At 47.1% G+C, this 18,808-nt stretch overlaps 1 protein-coding gene across 1 annotated transcript in view; it reads right to left on the bottom strand.

Moving 5' to 3' along the window:
- LOC114683298 (maestro heat-like repeat-containing protein family member 7) overlaps positions 1–18,808 on the bottom strand; it is a 36,494-nt gene that overhangs the window by 15,705 nt on the left and 1,981 nt on the right. Inside the window, 10 exon segments of the mRNA XM_028857530.2 lie at positions 943–1,097; positions 4,396–4,545; positions 5,181–5,269; positions 5,983–6,118; positions 6,595–6,702; positions 14,519–14,605; positions 15,317–15,446; positions 16,015–16,094; positions 16,208–16,330; positions 16,679–16,743. Of these exon segments, the coding sequence (XP_028713363.1) occupies positions 943–1,097; positions 4,396–4,545; positions 5,181–5,269; positions 5,983–6,118; positions 6,595–6,702; positions 14,519–14,605; positions 15,317–15,446; positions 16,015–16,094; positions 16,208–16,330; positions 16,679–16,743 (1,123 nt within the window).

Below are 18,808 nucleotides of genomic sequence, written 5' to 3'. Positions count from 1 at the left end.
AGGCCGGGCGGTGGTGGCGCACGCCTTTAATCCCAGCACTTGGGAGGCAGAGCCAGGCGGATCTCGGTGAGTTCGAGGCCAGCCTGGGCTACCAAGTGAGTCCCAGGAAAGGCGCAAAGCTACACAGAGAAACCCTGTCTCGAAAAACCAAAAAATATATATATATATATAATATATAATAATATATATATATATATATAATGTTTTTTAAAAACTGCTTTCAGAAGGTAGACAAATCATAAATTATACCCAAGTGATAATAGAAGGTGCTATTGGCTGAAACTTAACACATTTTTTTTTTTTGCTTTGCCTTTTCTTTTTGTTTTTTGTTTTGTTTTTCAAGACAGAGTTTCTCTGTGTGTAGTTTTGGTGCCTGTCCTGGATCTCACCCTGTAGTCCAGGCTGGCCTTGAACTCACAGAGATCTGCCTGCCTCTGCCTCCCGAGTGCTGGGATTAAAGGTGTGCACCACCATCACCACCACCCGACTGCTTTGCCTTTTCTAAATCTTACAAGCTTCCAAGATTTTCTGCAGTAAGGCAGACAGCTCTTAGAGTCACTTTGCTCCAAATAAATGAGAAAATATGCAATATTAAATACATTTTAAGAACAAGCTGGGGGCTGGGGAGATGCATTTGGAGCTCCAGCATCCATGTAAGTGGCGTGTAGCAGCATATGTCCATAACCCCAGCACTGGGGAGGCAGAGAGCCAGGTCCCTGGAGCTGAACTGGTGCACTCCAAGTTCAGGGAGAAACTTCGTCTCCAGAAAACAAGATGAAATATGGCTAAGGAAGACACCTGACATCATCTCTAGCCTCCACACACGTGTGCATAAATCTGCACACATGTGTAAACACGCTTGAACATGAACATGCACACACTAATATGCTAATAAAAGGACAACTAGTGGCTTGTAAATTGGTAGCTGATGGAATGGGCAACCTTAGTGACCGGTCCTCTATCTTGAACAGTGTCAGGATAACCTCATCTGTGTGAGACTGGACCAGCAATTGGAAGACCTTCTTTATGACATCCTGGGCGACTTCCTCGGTCACGCTGTCTACGTAGTAGTAAATTAACTGGATGATTTCTGGCACCTGAAAGAACAGGGAGGGAAGGTTGGTTTTTTTGTTTTTGTTTTTTTTTTTTTACAGCAACACCAGCTGAGCTGGAGTCACAGGTCATCATTTAAAGTGTGGGGGCTACAGACACATCCCTGTCCGGCTGCACTCTGCCCGGACCAGCAGCTCCCAGAGGACTGTGGACCTGTGGCCTCCAGACCTTCAGAGGGGCAGAGAGAAAGCAGCTATGGAGGTCTGGAGCACACGGCATGAAGAATGAAGGAAGGATGACTCTGGAAATGGAAGGCAGGGGCACGTGACTGTTGCCTCAAAAGACCACCGTGGAAGGAAGGAGCGGCTAGTTCTTCGGTGTGTATGGAGCCGAGGCTGCTGCATGGTGAATAGTATGAGAGTCACCATACCACTTGGATTTGAATGTCACTTTCAAAGTTACCTTTGTGACTTAGAGGATGACTTTCATCTTTCTCTGAGTTCTGTGTCCTCACTTAGAAAACAAGAGGGATCATTTTATCTCCCTCGGCATCTGAGTTAGCACATCTGCCTTGGCTAGAACAGTGCTTCTCAACCTGTGGGTTGAGACCCCTTTGGCAGCTGAGTGACCCTTTCACGGCGGTCACATAGCCGATATCCTGCATAATGGGGTATTTACATCACTATATGCAACAGGAGCAAAATTACAGTTAGAAAGTAGCAACAAAAATAATTTCATGGTCAGGTAGCGGTGGCGCACGCCTTTAATCCCAGCACTCGGGAGGTAGAGGCAGGCGGATGGATCTCTGTGAGTTCAAGGCCAGCCTGGTCTACAGAGCAAGATCCAGGACAGGCACCAAAACTACAGGAAGAAACCCTGTCTCAGAAAAAAATAGATAATTTCATGGTTGTGGATCCACACAACTGTATTAAAGGGCCGCAGCATTAGGAAGGTTGAGAACCACTGGGCTATCTGTCAAGCGAGAAGTCCAGAAACTTCCCTCTCCATGGCTTATGGCTTCTTTGAGCCTTTCCTCGTTACTTTATGTTAACTGAGTGTGTGTGTGTGTGTGTGTGTGTGTGTGTGTGTGTGTGTGTGTGGTGTAGTGACTGTGAAGTCTAAAAGCAAAGAACCCCCTGGAGCTGGGATTACATGTATGAGCTGCCCCACACAGATACTGGGAACTGAACTTGGGTCCTCTGGAAAAGCAAGCAGCACATGTCCTTAACCACTGAGCCGTCTGTCCAGTCTGATCTTAATTCTTTTTAAGCAAGCAGGTAAACAGTGTACAAATAAAAAGCTATGTTTAAAGAAAAAACAAAAACCTGTCTAGGTTGAAGTTTGGGTATAACATGGCGTAGTCTCATCACTGGCTCATGCCATGAACCACAGATGCCATACCTGGGTATAATGGGAGAAAAAAGGCAAGAGATAGAGAGCTGTTTCTTTGCAGGATGCGGAGAATTGAACACAAGCCAGGGGCGAATTACATTTTAAGGACAGTTTATACTACGGGGTGACAAGTGTCTTTCCTCTCTCTCTCCCTTGCATCGCCCTAAGGTACAGCATTCACATTTGATTATACAAAGACCATGCTGCTTACAGTGGAGTCCGGCTGCCCCAAGGTTCACTAGAGTAGACTCTGAACACCAGGCTGAGCGGTTGGCCCCAGAGGCGTGCTTGGAGGCATGTGATGTGATGGCCCTGCAGGCCAGAGAGCCACAAAGGGTTTGGACCCAGGAAAGCTGACAGGAGATGTGTCAAGCAAGAGAGAGGGTGGATCAAACCGGTCCTTTAAAATGATTTGATAACCAGAACAGCTAAAGCCAGACTGTCCTGTCCTAGTTATATTAAGAACAGAGGACCAGGCGCTCGGGAGGCAGAGCCAGGTGGATCTCTGTGAGTTCAAGGCCAGCCTGGTCTACAGAGTGAGATCCAGGATAGGCACCAAAACTACACGGAGAAACCCTATCTCAAAAAACAAACAAACAAAAAAAGTAAAAAGCTGAATGGCCAATAGTTAGAATAGCTAGGCAGGAGAGGGATGGGCGGGGCTGGTGGGCAGAGAGAATAAGTAGGAGGAGGAATCAAGGCTTGAGGAAGGAGAAGAAGAGGGGAGAGAACGCTGGAGAAGATGAGGGAGACACGCAGGGCCAGCCAGGCAGTCAGCAGGCAGCAGATACAGAGTAGGACATGCGGAAAGAAAGGTAAGACGTCCCAAGGCAAAACACAGACGAAGAGAAATGTAGATGAGGTTCAAGTTGTAAGAGCGAGTGGGACAAGCCTAAGCTAAGGCCGAGCTTTCATAAGGAATCAGAAGTCTCCGCCATGTCATGATTTGGGGGCTGGTTGATGGCCCCAAAGACAAAGCTCGTTACAATGCATATTCCTTAAAAATAATTCTTCCAAGTTCCGTCTTCCTGGGGAGAGTGATCTGTGGGACACCATTCGGTGCTGACTGGTGCCAGTGAGCTACAGTTTTGTTAGCCTCCAGATGGCAAGAGGAGACAGCCAGGCTGTTCGGTGGGCTAGGTGTGTTCTCAGCTTCCAGAATTTTCATTTTTATTAGTATACGGCACAGTCAGTAAAGGAATACCTGCCTACATCGACGTCGTTAGTGTATGAGTCGGAAATGCCCTCACAGGTTCATGCTTTGAACACTTGCTTCTCAGCTGAGAGCACTATTTTGGGAGGCTGGGGAACCTTTAAGGTGACCTAGCTAGTGAAAACATGTCACTAGGGGCAGGCCTCTGAAGGCAGCAGCCCGGCCCCTGCCTCCAGCACCTTGCCCTGCTTCCTGGTCCACTGCCATGGGGACAGCCTTCTCCACACCCCCCTGCTGCCATGCACAGAGATCCTCTGTCATCTCCTCCTTGTCATGGTAGACTGCGCGCCATCTGGAACTGTGAACCAAAGCAAACCTTCCCTTCCTAAAGTTGTTTCTGTCCGGCATTGGGTTGGTTTCTAATATCTATACCTGTGTCACCTTTGATCTTGACCATGCATCTTTCTACCTACGTGAAGGAGAAGCTATACACATAACCATATATGATGTCTGGACGTGGGAGGAGTGACCACAGTCTATGAGCCCATAGTACACTTCCACCCTACCCAATTCTTTCCTTCTAATAGATACGGGAGCCTGGTCATCACTACTTCATACTTTCCCACAAAAATACCTTTTGCACTGTTGCAAACACAGCTCACCAGATAGGTTTTTCTCTTCAGGGTTAAGGGACTTGGGATTCCTTAAGCTCAAGTTGATTAGGAAATAGAGCAAGACCCCCACCCCCCCCAAACAGAACAGAAAGACACTGAAGCAGTGTGTCCTCCAATGCCTACCTTGGCAACTTCTGTAAGAGGGTACTTCAGAATCATATTTAACATCTCAGAGGCTGCAATGACATTATTCATGTCGCCGCTGTTCATGGCCTCCATGGCCACCATGATCACATCGGCTCTCTCTACAGGGGTCAGGTATTTCCTGAAGAACTGAAAGAAGAGTGGGGCTCTCCATTCCGGCATCCTATTTGAAGGCTGCCCCCTCCCCAAGCACCTGGCATCTGCAGAGACCCATCAGACAGGGTCCCTCCCGTTAGGAGGCAGCCTGGGAAGCATCTCTGTGACTTGAGGGGACTCCAAAGTTTTTAAATGTTTTTCTGGCTGCACATAGAAAATGTATGGCAGAAAGATGGCTGAAATGGAGCCTTTAGTAAGATGTTGGATTGACCAGGCAAGAGGTGATGGGGGACTCAGAACAATGATGTGGGGCTGCGGGGGGTGGGCAGGTTGAAGAACTAGGTACTCAGGAGGTAGAGCAGTCAGGTGTGCTGTGGCAGCGGATGTGGCCAGGGAGAGAAAGGGAGGAATAAATCCTGGCTCTCTTGCTGGGTTGACTGAGCTTGAAGACATCAGCACTTCTTTCGAAAACCCCCTTGGTGACCTCACACTTCACACAGCTCAAGTGTGTAGCTTACACCTTCAGTCAACCGTCCCTGAGAACTTGGACTTTGTAAACACTCCTGTTTGTTGGGATTGTTATTTCTAGAATCTACTACCCAGCTTCTTCTCTCCCCCAGCCCCCCTCCCACTCCGAGCATCCCATGCGCAGGGGGCATCTGGGTTACCAGTGTGAGATTCTGCATGTTGGCCATCCAGTTTCCGCGGAAATGCTTCTGTAAATCCTTCAGGATGGTCGCTGTCTTCGGTCTGACACCTTCAATCCAAACACAGCAAGTGAGGGGCTAGGCCTTATCAGGGGAAAAGGAGCCCAGGTTCCCACCCCTCCTCCAGGCCTCTGAGAGCAACAGAGACAAATGGACTAAACAGCCAAAGAATAGGGGGCGCTCCCTAGCATTCAAGTGAGAGGTGAAGGGAGGATGTGGCTCGGAACTCAAGCTGGCCCCTGTTCCTGTACCAGGATAAGATGTGGACTCGAGACGTTCCTGCGTGCTAAGTAGAGGTGCACCCCACTGAATCACAAGAAGCCAGGACCTCTGAAACTGCCTTTGGGGGAGTTTACAAATGCCCTTGGTACCTCTGTGATCATGATTGTCTGAAACAGAAGGGCTTGGTCAAAAGCCCCACATTGGTTCCCCAAGAAAAGATGTTTACTTCCCTAGTGCTATGAATATGGTTGGGGTGGGACATCTAGAAAATATTGAGGACCCAAGTGGACCCCCATAAGTGGCTGTAAGCTTAGCTGCCCCCTCACAAGGACGTCATTGAAAAGGACATAGCGATCAGAGATGGCATTGGCATTTATCCAAGTCGAGTGTCTAGATCACCTGGTCTCCCTGCATCATGGCATGGCATGCCCATTCTCAGATGCCCCTGCCAGAGGGGAGTATGTCTGAAGCAAGGCAGGTATATCCACCGACTCAGTGGGTCCCGCCGTGAGTGGCCACCCAAGGGCAGCAGTTCACTTACTTCTCTGAAGCACAAGGATGGTGAACAAGTAATACAATGCCTCCAATGCTCCCACGCTGATCTCCTGGCTGGGATTCATGCAGAAGATGCTGAAGGTTCCAATCAGCCTTCCGATTATGGAGAATGATACCATGTGCTGACAGGAAGCAGAAATGGTTACCTCTCCTCATCCCTAGGGAGCTTCTCCCCCCAAGACCCCCCACCCCAAAATTTTTCCTTCCTTCCACATTCCTCTATCATTGCCTCTATGTGTCAAATCCTCTCCTACCCCACACTGTCCTGGCCAAGGGAAGCATCCCTAGCCAACAGCAAGGAAAGGAACAGCTAAAGCCCCAAAACATGTTACCCAGTGGGCACTGGGTCTCCATCAGCTGTCTAGGCCAAGGACCCCAACCAGGCTTGTTGGGGCTTATTAGGTCCAGGACGAACCAAAGAGGAAATCAAGCTGCCTCTTGATCCTCAGGGACAGAAATAAATACTGATGCCGAAAAGTGGGATGTACTCTGACTACCTGCCCTCTAATTGCCCCTGCAGAACCCAGGCTCAACCAGTGCCCCTGCACAGAGAAGTCAAGCCTGCTGGGTCTGCCTTGCGGCAGCCACAGATACTCACCGACAGTTCCGAGAAATTGCAGATAAACCTCAGCAATCGGGAAATCGTGCTCAAGGCTCGGATCTGCTCTTGCACTTTGTCTGACAGCATTAACCAAGGTAAGATGATCTGTAGATGGGACAGACAGACACATCAGTGTGGCTGTGGGGCAGCGCGGCTCTGGGACGGTGCACCCCTTTTCTGGCTTGTCCTGTGTCTACAGTTGACTGACAAAAAACTACCGACAAATAGGAGGAAGCGAGAGCCATCACCAGAGGAGCCCTGCGACTCGTGAACTTGGTAAGGCAAGTTCCCATTCACTCCCTCGGATCTGTCTGAGTGTCTTTGCATGGGAGATGGTTCCAGAGAGAGCAAGGCACACCTTCAAGGGCAAGGAGGAGCAGGAGGAAATGGAAGACACATTACCCCCACCTGCTAGGCCAGGCTCAGGGGTGAAGTGTTCTCTGAAGGGTGAATTCAGAGCCCATGGTTGCTCGGTAATAGTGTGCTTCCAGTAAGGAGTCTGTGGATGAAAACTCACTTCCTCCTCCCGCAGTCCTGTGAGACGGTGTGTTTATAGCTATTTTAGGTCAAGGTCCCAGCAGTGGGAAGAGCCTTTGTCCTGCTTGGTACTTACTCACTTTTGGAAAGCGGGTCTGGGGGTCAGAGTTGAGGAACAGAACCTTTCTCCCTATCATGGACATTTGTGTTTTAAAGGAGGGGGGAGGCAGGTGGCCTGGGTGGTGGTGGTGCATGCCTTTAACCCCAGCACACACTTCCTATGTGTAATCTGGAGGCAGAGGCAGGTGGATCTCTGAGTTGGAGGCCAGCCTGGTCTACAGAGTGATTTCAGAACAGCCAGGGCTACACAGAGAAACCCTGTCTCAAAAAGACAAAAATAGGTAAGTTAGTTAAATTAAAAAATAAAAATAAATAAAAGGGAAAAATCAAGGGGTGTAAAGAAAAGAAACAAACAACAAAAAAAAGATGAGCTGGGACTGTGGCTCAGTGATATAGCATTTGCCTGAGGACCTGGGTTCAATCCCTAGCATTAGGGAGAATGGGGGAGGGGCAGAGGGGAGAGAGAGAGAACCACCCATACCTGGCATCCAATACAAACTCAGACTTGTCATAGATGTATACTTAAGATCTATAATTAGGCTGGACTGGGTAGCTCACAGCCATGACCCTGGCCTTAAGGAGACAGAGGTACAAGGACTGCTGTGAATATAAGGCAAGCCTGAGCTACGAAATCTAGCCAACAGGAAGGAAGCATCCAGGGCAGTGCCAGCTTTATTTCCTCGTGTCCAATGACTCAAGTATGTAGTGTTTTTAACAATAGGGTCTTACCATCAACTTCTGCTGGGTAACCCGGGCAACAAAAGTAGCCTGTATTGTTTGAAGGGTCTGTGGAAGTACCCTTGACCAACATCTTGAAGGAAGGTAGCTCACACCTGGCACTGGGTTTTTGTTTGATAGCCTATGGTGTCTGGTAGAGGTACTATCCCTTTGTATAGGGGAACTCCATTTAAACACACACACATACTCTCTCTCTCTACACACACACACACACACACACATATATATGGTTTTTATGTAGCTTTCCCCCCAAAAGATCTTTAGTGTTAGTCTACTGTTCAAAGTCAAATTAAAATAAACAATGACACATTATGCTACCATAATTTTATATAATTTTTTTCTAAATGAAGTGACAAATATAATCCAAATTTTATTGCATATAAAATAATCCATTTTCTGGCCATCCTAACAAAAGCAACCTACAGATTCAATGAAATTCCCATTAAAATTCCAACACAACTCTTTTTTTGTTGTTGTTTCTTTGTTTATTATGTATACAGTATTCTGTCTGCATGTATTCCTGCCCGCCAGAAGAGGGCACCAGATCTCATTACAGATGGTTGTGAGCCACCATGTGGTTGCTGGGAATTGAACTCAGGACCTGTGGAAGAGCAGCCAGTGCTCTTAACCTTTGAGCCATCTCTTCAGCCCCTCCAACACACTTCTTTACAGACTTTGAAAAGTCAGTTCACGACTTTATACAGAAAAACAAAAAAGAACAGGCTAAAACAATCCTGAACAATAAAGGAACTGCTGGAGGTATTCATCCCTAAGTTCAAGTTGTACTACACAGAGCTATGGTAATAAAGACTGCATGGTATTGGCATGAGAAGAGGCATGTTGATCAATGAAATCATATTGATCAAATAAAATCCAGACATAAATCCATACACCTATGGACATATAATTTTTGATAAAGAACCCAGAAATACACACTGGCAAAAAAGACGGCATCTTCAACAAAAGGTACTGGTCAAACTTGATGTCTGATGTAGAAGAATGCGAACAGGTCCTTATTTATCATCCTGCACAAAACTCAAGTCCAAGTGACTCAAAGACCTCAGCATAAAACCAGATACACTGAACCTGATAGAATAGAAAGTGGCAATAGCCTTGAACGCATTAGCATAGGAGGCAACTTCCTGACTAGAATATCAATATTGCAGACACTAAGATCAACAATTAATAAATGGGACCTCATGAGACTGAAAATTTTAGTAAGGCAAAGGGCATGGTCCATCAGACAAAGCAGCAGCCTACAGAATGGGAAAAGATTTTTTCCAACTGCACATCTAACAGAGGACTAATATCCAAAATATGTAAAGAACTCAAGAAACTATATATCAAAAAAACTAAATAATCCAATTAAAAATGGGGTACAGATCTAGCCGGGTGGTGGTGACGCACACCTTTAATCCCAGCACTCGGGAAGCAGAGGCAGGCAGATCTCTTTGGAGGCCAGCCTGGTCTCCAAAGCGAGTTCCAGGAAAGGCACAAATCTACACAGAGAAATCCTGTCTCAAAAAACAAAAAAAAGGGGGGGGGGGGTAACAGATCTAAACAAAGAATTCACAGTAGAGGAATTTCAAGTGGCTGAGAAACATTTAAAGAAATGTTCAACATCCTTAGCCATCAGGGAAATGCAAATCAAAACTACTTTGAGATTCCATCTTACACCTATCAGAATGGCTAAGATCAGTAACATAAATGACAGCTCATGCTGGTAAGGATGTGGAGCAAGGGGAACACTCCTCTCCTGCTGGTGGGAGTGCAAACTTATATAACTACTATGGAAATCAATATGGTGGCTCCTCAGAAAATTGGGAATCGATCTACCTAAGACCCTGGGAGCTATACTACTTTTGGGCATATACCCAAAGGATGCTCCATCCTACCACAAGGACACTTGCTCAGCCATGTTCATTGCAGCTCTATTTATAATAGCCAGAAACTGGGAACAACCTAAGTGTCTCTCAACATAAGAATGGATAAAGAAAATGTGGTATATTTACACAATGGAGTATTATTACTCAGTTGACATTAAGAAATTTGAAGGCAAATGGATGGACATAGAAAAAATCATCCTGAGTGAGGTAACCCAAACCCAGAAAGACAAATATTGTATGTATTCACTTATAAGTGCATATTAGCCATTAAGTAAATGATAATCAAGCTACAATCCATAGATCCAAAGAGGTTAGATAAACAGGAGGAGTTGTGGGGGTCAATCTCATGGATCTCCCTGGGAAAGAAGAAATAGGTTTTATGGGTGGACTGGGGGTGGGTGAGGACAGGAGTGGGAGGAATCAGGTGGGAGGGATATGGGGTGGAGGGAGAGAGTGCAGGGAGAAGCAGCTGGAATTGGGAGCATTGGGGATGGTGGTGTGGAAACGTACTGTAATCTGTGAGGCAATAAAACCCTGACAAAGACAGAAGTTGGTACCAGGAAGTTGGGTATTGCTGTGATAGGTCTGACCATGGTTTTATTCGGAGGACTGTGGACTTTGGGACTTTGAATTAGAGAAGCAGTTGACCTCTTTAAGTGGGGCTTAAAGGGCCACAGTAGTAGGAGCTTGGAAGACAGTGGTGCTGATGGTGATTTGAACTGTGGGGGCCTGGCTCAAGAGGCTTCAGAGGAGAAGAATGTTAGTGTGTGAACTAGAGACCAGTCTTGTGGTGTTTTGGTGAAGAAAGAAGCTGCTTTCTGCCTTTGTCCAAAGAATCTGACCAAGGCTTAATTGAAGAGTTTTGGACTAATTGGGTTTGCAGAGGAGATTTCAAAACAGTTTAGTGTGGACTGTGTTGTATGGTTATTAGTGGCCACACTTAATGCAGATCTATAATGACAAGGAGCAGGCTAAGCAAGGAAAGTTACAAAATGTACCATTTCAGGAAAGGAAGGGGCACCAGGAAGTGGAATGGAGCTAAATCCTGTGTTCAAGGAGATAAAGGGATTAAAGAAAAGGTTGATATTAAACAGAATCAAGGGAGTGGTGACCTCAGGGCAAGCCCCTGCCCAGCTAAGCTTCCAATTTGTGAGAAGGCATTAAAGGAAAGCTTAGGTCCAAGCATGGTGGTACACCCTTTAATCCTAGCATTCAAGAGACTGAGCCAGGAAGATTTTAGAGTCCAAGGCCATCCTGGTCTACAAAGCAAGCTGCAGGACAGCCAAGCTTAGGCAGTCAAGGAAACCATCACAACCAGAAAGCTGGTGAAAATGTAACTGAATAAGGGGGGCATGTTCCAGCCCCAGCAAGGAACAGACCTTGACAGCTTAGGCTAGGTGGTTCTGGCTTTAGAGTCAAGGATAGAAGAAAGGGGTTGTGGAATCTCCCTCTGGGACTAAGGAAAGTTGCTGAGGCCAGGCATGTGTTAGGGGTGTCCCTGCATAGAGGCCTAGAGAGGCCATTGTGTGGAGCTGTGAATGTGAGGCCTGGATTGGCTTGGAGACTCCAAGATGTTGGAGATGCCAGAGCCATGGGATACCTGCCTAGGAGGGCTGCTAACAGGGAGTAGAACCAGCCCAAGAGATGGAAGTGTGTTGCAGTCAACACAACTGGAAGGAGTTGGAGATCTGAAGGACACTCTGACATTAGACATGGAGATGCAGAGTTTGGAGTTTGCCCATGTGGTTTTTGGTCTTGCTGTGGTCTGGTATTTCTTCACTATGCTCCTTTCCCTGCATTTTGGAATGGATAATGTATATCCTGTGCCATTATATGTTGGAAGTATGTGATCTGCTTTTTCATTTTGATTTTATGAGAGATTATAGTTAAGAGATTGCATGAGTCCCAAAAGAGATTTTGAACTTTTAAACAAGTTCAAGACTGTTATAGACTATGGGTACTTTGGAATTTGCTTTGTTACAACTACAAGTCTATGGGGTCCAGGGAGTGGAAAGTGATGGTTTGAATAGGTATGGCCCCCATAGACTCATGTGTTTGAATGCTTGGTCCACAGGGAGTGGCACTATTAGGAGGTGTGGCCTTGTTGGAAGAAGCGTGTCACTGTGGGGAATGGGCTTTGAGGTCTCAGAAGCTCAAGCCTATCTGGTGGCTTACACTCTCCTTCTATTGCCTACGGATCAAGATGTAGAACTCTCGGCTCCTTCTCTAGGACCATGTCTGCTTGCATGCTGCCATGTTCCCACCATGATGATAATGGACTCACCCAATGAAACTGTAAGCCAGCCCCAATGAAATGTGTTCCTTTTTAAGAGCTGTCATGGTCACGTGTCTCTTCGCAGCAATAGAAACCCTAACTAAGACAGTGAGTCCTACCAGGACTCTTAGTAATAGTTTCAACTGGCCGTCTCTTGTAGTCAGGCAAGGCTTCCAGTGGTGGGTCTGGGTTGCATTCAATGAGTTGCTGGCCAAGGGGGTCCCATGGAGATCCCCCAAACAACCCAGGCTGATGCTAAGACAAAGGGTTGCTCTCCACAAACTGATGGTGGGGTTCCATGGCTAAGGACAACATCTACACAACTAATTGAACATAAAGAAGGCAAGCTGGTGCCTACATGGAGCCTTCACCCTACATTCTAGTCTCTTTGGTGTGAGAAGGTACTCTGCAGCCTACTGAAAGGGAAACATGGACACTAACGCAGCCACAAAACCTTTGACCTACAATCCATCCTGCTATAAAATATGCTAGGACAGTGGTAGCACAGAACTTATGGGAGTAGCTGACCTACGTCTGATTTGACCTAAGGTCCACTCCATGAGAAGGAACCCATATAGACACTGCTAGAGTAACCAAGAACCAGAGACTGAATAACCCAGAGACCTGATAAAACCAAACATTACTGGTCAAAAAAAGATACTAATAAAATGACTCCCAATGATATTCTGCTATACTCATAGACCAGTGCCTTATTCAGTCATCATCAGAGAGGCTTCCCCGGGCAGCTGATGGGAACAGATACAGAGACCCACAGCCAGACGTTATACAGAGAAAGAGTCTAAATTGGGGGTCTCCATCAAATCCTTCCTCTCAGAGCTCAGGGGAATCCCAAGGAAGAGGAGGTGGAAACATTCTAAGAGTCAGAGGGGCTGGAGGACCCCAGGAGAACATGGCCATTTGAGTCAACTAAGCAGGGCTCATATGAGCTCCCAGAGACTGGAGCAGCAAGCACAGGGCCTGCACAGGTCTGCACCAGGCCCCCTATGTATATATTATAGCTATTAGCTTAGTGCTTTTATGGGCCTCCTGACGACGAGAAAGTAGGTCTCTGACTCTTTTCCTACTCTTTTCTTCCTGCTGGGCTGCCATGTCCAACTTAGATATGAAAGTTTTTACTTCACCTTATTATATTTTATTTTGTCATGTTTAGTTATTGTCTCTTAGAAACCTGTTCTTCTCTAACGAGAGACAGAAAGGGAGTGGATCTGGAGGGGAGGGCAGGTGGGGAAGAGTTGAGAGGGGTGGAGGAGGGGAAACTATAATCAGGGTGTATTATATGAGAAAAGAATCTATTTTTAATTATGAGAAATAGAGAAAAATGCAGACAGTTATTTTGAAAAAAAACCATAAAAATAAAACAACCCATTTTATAATGAAAGGTTGAAAACGTTTGCATGGTGCTGTTTTATTTTCTTGTGCTACATTCAGTTAAGACAAAGTCTCCCTATTTAGCCCAGGCTGGCCTCCAACTCACTGCAAGCTTCCTGCCTCTGCATTTCATTGCTGAACGTGTATAGACATATACACTATGCCTGGCACCATTTTTCTTTGGAGAACAAGAAGCCTAGTAATGAAAGCTGAGGGCTTCACCAAGACAGGGACTAGAGCTCAGTGCACCCCTCCCCCCAGGAGCCCCAAGAATAACAGGGGTTTGCCATTGTTCTCACAAGGAGGGGTCTATAAAGCACAAATGCCTCTCCACAAACACACCAGCAACAGTGCATTCCAAAGCACTGCGTCACTCTCCCAAATACAAATAAGGGCCTCCTCTGGATGGAGCCCTCATCAGGACCATCTTATGAGATACTCGGACACTCTTATCTCCTTATTTGTAATCCTATAGAATTTTAGGCAAAAGAGCCTAGCCCAGTCAGTAAACATTATCTTCAAGGGACTCCTGGCTGTTTTCCTAATTCAAACTCGCTCCCTGGAAGTGAAAATTTGTCAAAACTAAGACTATTTTAAGTCAACTAAAGAAAGACAAAAGTGCTTAGCAATGCTTTGAGTCTCCTAGAGGTACTACTCATCAAAGAGGAGAAGGGCAGCCTGAGGCGGGACACTCGTCTCTGCCACAGAGCAATGCCATCAAGGCGAAGTACACTAAGAAGATTCAAGTGTAACCTGGACATACGTGCCATAAATATGATCACTGCTAATGCCCCAGCATGCCCAAGTTCCAGACAGCAAAGGCTCCTCCGCCTGATGACTGTGGTCCACAAATGTCATCCTCAGAGTGTCTTGGGGGAGACTCAGGTCTGCATCCTCCAGTGAAGCTTATGCATGCTGGGGCTTGAGGACCTTTGAACTAGAGGAGCACCTGGACTGTGGTCATCATCCGTCCTGCCTTACCCAGCACAGACTACAAGAAAAAGAGTGCAGGGTCCTGGTTTCCACAGCCACCTACCTCCACAAATTTCTGCAGTATAATCATGTTGGGGCTCCTTTCCTCCATCACAAGAGCTTGCAGCATGTCATCCAAGGCCTGGTTTGTCTGAGAATCGAGGAGACATGGGGTGTACAATCGGGTAACTGCCACATGGGCTCGCTTAGCTTCCTGACAACACTCCCTCCCTCTCTTCTGTGGGACGAAGGGGCAGAGAGCCAGCGTGGTTCCTGCATCTGCTCACACAGCAGCTACACTCTGGTTTTCCTTTGTGTCGAACTTTCTCAGCCTTACTAAAAGTGGGAGCAGGCCCATCTCCAATTGTAGCCAATAGTGAAATACAGGCTGTAGGCATTTCTTGCCAACTAAGACAGCCCGTTGGGATTCTGGGCCTCGGAGAGTCATTCTACCAGCTTATGGAGACCTCTGTGTTTCGTTTTTTACAATTCTGGGAACCAAACCCAAGACCTAAGCAAATGCTTTACCTCTGAGCTATATCCCAAGTCCAAATTTTAAAAACCAAATATCATTGGGAAAATTTGGCAGTCCCTTTGCCAATAATTCTATATAATCTATGGGGTTTTTTGCTAGACTAAGACTAAGGGTGGCGTGTGGACTTCAGAGAGAAGGGATGTGGGCAATGACCATCCCTTGGGAAGCCCAGAATGATAGCAAACAGAATGGAGGCCATGGGGCCGTGGTCTCCGAGGGAGGGGTCGGAGCAGGAGGAAGGCTGAGAAGCTGGGCAAACAGGAGGTGGTCGCCAAGACAAAGTCATCCCCATAGAGATCTTCAGCAGGAGGTAATAAGGGCGGTTACCTGGAGGTAAAGACTAGCACTCTCCCTCCGGTCGAGACTGGGCATGATGAGGGGCAGAGAGAAGATGCTGGTGATGCTAACGTTGACCAGGTCCAGTTTCTGGCATAGGTGGAAAGGTGGCCTCACCTGGCTTGGAGGAGAAGGGAAGGACAAGGGACTTAGGGGGTCCCGTGTGAGGCTGGGGCGTGTTTTCAGAACACTCTGGGGGGACACTGCTCTGCTGTTCTCTGAGGTACAGAAAATTCTACCACTTTACAATGATTCTTTGTCAGGGCAAGGGAACATTTAAGGAGGCTTCTTTGGGGCTGGAGAGATGGCTCAGTGGTTAAGAACACTGACTGCTCTTCCAAAGGACCCGGGTTCAATTCCCAGCACCCACATGGCAGCTCACAACTGCCTCTAACTCCAGTTCCAGGGAACCCGACACTTATGGCAAAACATCCATGCACATAATATAAAAAATAAATAAATTTTTAAGAAAAAGGAAGCTTCTTACACTAGATGTCCTAATAGATTTCCAAAAGGTCCCCCTGGTCCCAGGATGCAGGTAAATGAAGTAGCAACCATAGACTTTGCCACTTTTAGCCTCCAGTCAAGTTCCCAAACTTTGCCTGTCTTCCCAACCCAAGTGTTCTCAGGACCAGAATCCGCCCCCACCCCGGGGGGCGGGTCTGGGATAGGGTCCATGGGGAAGGAACCTCAGGGCCACGATGCAGAGCATGGCTTGCTGACGCACATTACTATCCAAGATCTCTGTGGGTTCTTCCATGATGAATGTCTAGAAGGACCAGAAAAAAATGAGAATTTACCTCGGAGAGGGATACCAGCCTCGGGTTTAGGACTGTCCCCTTTAACCCAGAGCAACCAACTAAGAGTTACATTCTTTCTCACCTGAATTTTCTTGGCCAGAAGGGTTTTAGGGTAGTAGTTATTCATGTTGCCATTTGCCTGATCACGCACAACATTGCTTAAAATTTCCACAGCATTCAGGAAGTTCAGCTTGTCTAACTGGGACTAGGGCAGAAAATAAAACCAGTCTCGGGGCAGAACCTGAGACCTGCACCCCACATTCTGCCCAGTCTCAATGAGACCCAAGTATAAATTACGTCCCAGTGCTAGACATCACTGGTCCTTCCAGCCTTTGGAGCCTTCTTGGACAGTAGGGCGGAGTCTACAAGGAGGTCCTTTAGAGAGGAAGAGTACTGTCACCCTGCCTAGTGGCCTGGCCTCCAAATTTTCCCCAGATTAAGAGCCACTAATGAACTGACATTGGGTTGGCTTCAGGAGTAGGGTTAGGGAAAGATGGACCTTCAGATTTTCCCACTCTGCTCCTTAGTCCTCAGTCCCAAAGGATTTCCTTACCATCTCGCCTGGCTCCATAAAATTCACAATTAGCTGATAGGCCTCTCTTTCTGATTGGCACAATTCTGAAAGGGGGTGTCATGGAAGGATGTTAGCTGATTTTGTTGGGTGGGCTGGGAAGGGACAACCATTCTTCCCCTCCCCCTCCCCTGAGAAGACTAGAAAACCACCATAAACAGCATAGCGCCTCTCATGTGAACTTCCAAAGTCAACATGGAAAGCATTCGGGTGTGGACCTGAGAGACTTTCTGCATCAGATGTGGCCACTGATTCGAGAATAACTGGGAAGGGAGATGCCTAAATTTAAGTCACTCTCAGTGTCTCACAGATTTCTGGGACTGTTCCACGCTGCCTTTGAAATTTCTGATTGTGAATGGACGTTGAGTCTCAAGTCAGCCTTGGGAGCCTTGCTTGTCAACTAGAGGGAGATGTGTATAGCCTTAAGGGCCTGGGGCAATGAGTGAAGGCAGAGTTCAGGAGGGAGGCTGGGGAAAGAGTCCAGAAGGGATGAGGCGAAAGAATTAAGGCTATGGCAGTGTGTGGCCCCAAAGCAGCATAGATAATGAGCCTGAGTTCAGGCCTCTGCTGTCCTTACACACCACCCTACAGACACCAGATCCCAGGCAGGCAGGGCTTGAAGCCAGACAGCCTTTCCATGCACTAGCCCTGTGGCCTTCAGCAAACGGAGCTCTCAATTCAGTTTCCTCAGCTGCGCAATGGGTAAGATGCACCTTCATGCTGTGGGGGTTCAATGAACTAATAAAGGCAGAAGGGTCTGCGGTAAATTACCCCCACCCCACCCCACCCAGCCCAATGCAGTAGTGCACACCAGTGATCCTAGCATTTGGAAGGTAGAGACGGGAGGACCAGGAGTCCAAGGCCAGCCTGGACTGCGTAAGAAGATTCTGTCTTAAAAAACAAACAACTTCAGAAGGACCAGTTGAGAGACTGAAACAATGGCCCAGAGAGATAGATGGTAGCATCCAATGAGGTGGTAGTGGTAAGTTGTCACATCTGGAATCTGTTTTGATCATCAGTAGAAACAGATGTATGAGACAGCTAGAAAGAAGTGGAAGTTGTTTAGTTAGGAGTGTGACTCAGTGGTAGAGCACTTGCTCAGCATGCTGAAGGCCCTGGGTTTGATCCCCAGTACAACTAGTAAACCTAAATTCATCAGGTGGGCTGGACAGGTGGCTCAGTGGTTAAGAGCCCTGGCTGCTCTTCCAGAGGTCCTGAGTTCAATTCCCAGCAACCACATGGTGGCTCACAGGGGTATGTGCAGATAGAACAGTACATAATAAATAAATATTTTAAAAATTAATTAGGCATAGTGGCATACTCCTGTGATCCAAGCACTTGGAGACAGAGGTAGGAGGATCTTGGATCTGAGGGCACCCTGGGCTACATAAGTTGAGTTCTGACCCTGCCTGGGCTGCGGAGTGAAATCATGTCTTAAAAAGTGAAAGGAGATACAAAAGCCAACAAAACCAAAACAAATAGGTGTGGCGGCACACACTTGCACTTCTAACACTCCAGAGGCCGAGGCAGAAGATCCAGTGCAATTGTGATGCCAGCTTGACCTACAAAATCAAGTCAAACGGTGCCATGGAGCCACATCGCAAGACTCTGCCTTCAGGAAAAACAACAACAAAACCTAAAAACAAGCAACAGATTACATTGTTGGCCTGAGGAACTGGAAGGATTGAGTTGCCATTTGTTGACCTGAGGAAATCTGAAGGTGGAAGTAAAGACAGGGCTCCATTGGAGCATGGAACATATTGGCTTTGAGATGTCTACCGGGCATCAAAGTGCAGATATCAATAGGCTTTTGGAGAGGGCACTGGGATGCATCCCTGCAATCCCAGCTAATCAGGAGGTTGAGGCAGGTGAATCACAAGCTTGAGTAATGCAGCAAGACTCTGTCTAGAAGAGAAGGAGAAGGGGGAAAGGGAAAAGGGAAGGGGAAAAAAGACACCCCCACCACCACCCACCAGAATAACAGCAGGTGAAGGTGCTTGTCACCAAGGCTGACAGCCTGAACTGGGTCTTCTAGACCCACATGGTGGAGAGAACCTACGAACCTACTTCCTGTCCTTTGACCTCTACACATATGCCATAGCATTCATGCAC

Source organism: Peromyscus leucopus, chromosome 15 (assembly GCF_004664715.2).
Source record: "Peromyscus leucopus breed LL Stock chromosome 15, UCI_PerLeu_2.1, whole genome shotgun sequence".
Classification (NCBI taxonomy): Eukaryota; Metazoa; Chordata; class Mammalia; order Rodentia; family Cricetidae; genus Peromyscus; species Peromyscus leucopus.
The sequence above is the reverse complement of the archived record's forward strand: the minus strand, read 5'-3'. Positions and strand labels throughout refer to the sequence as shown.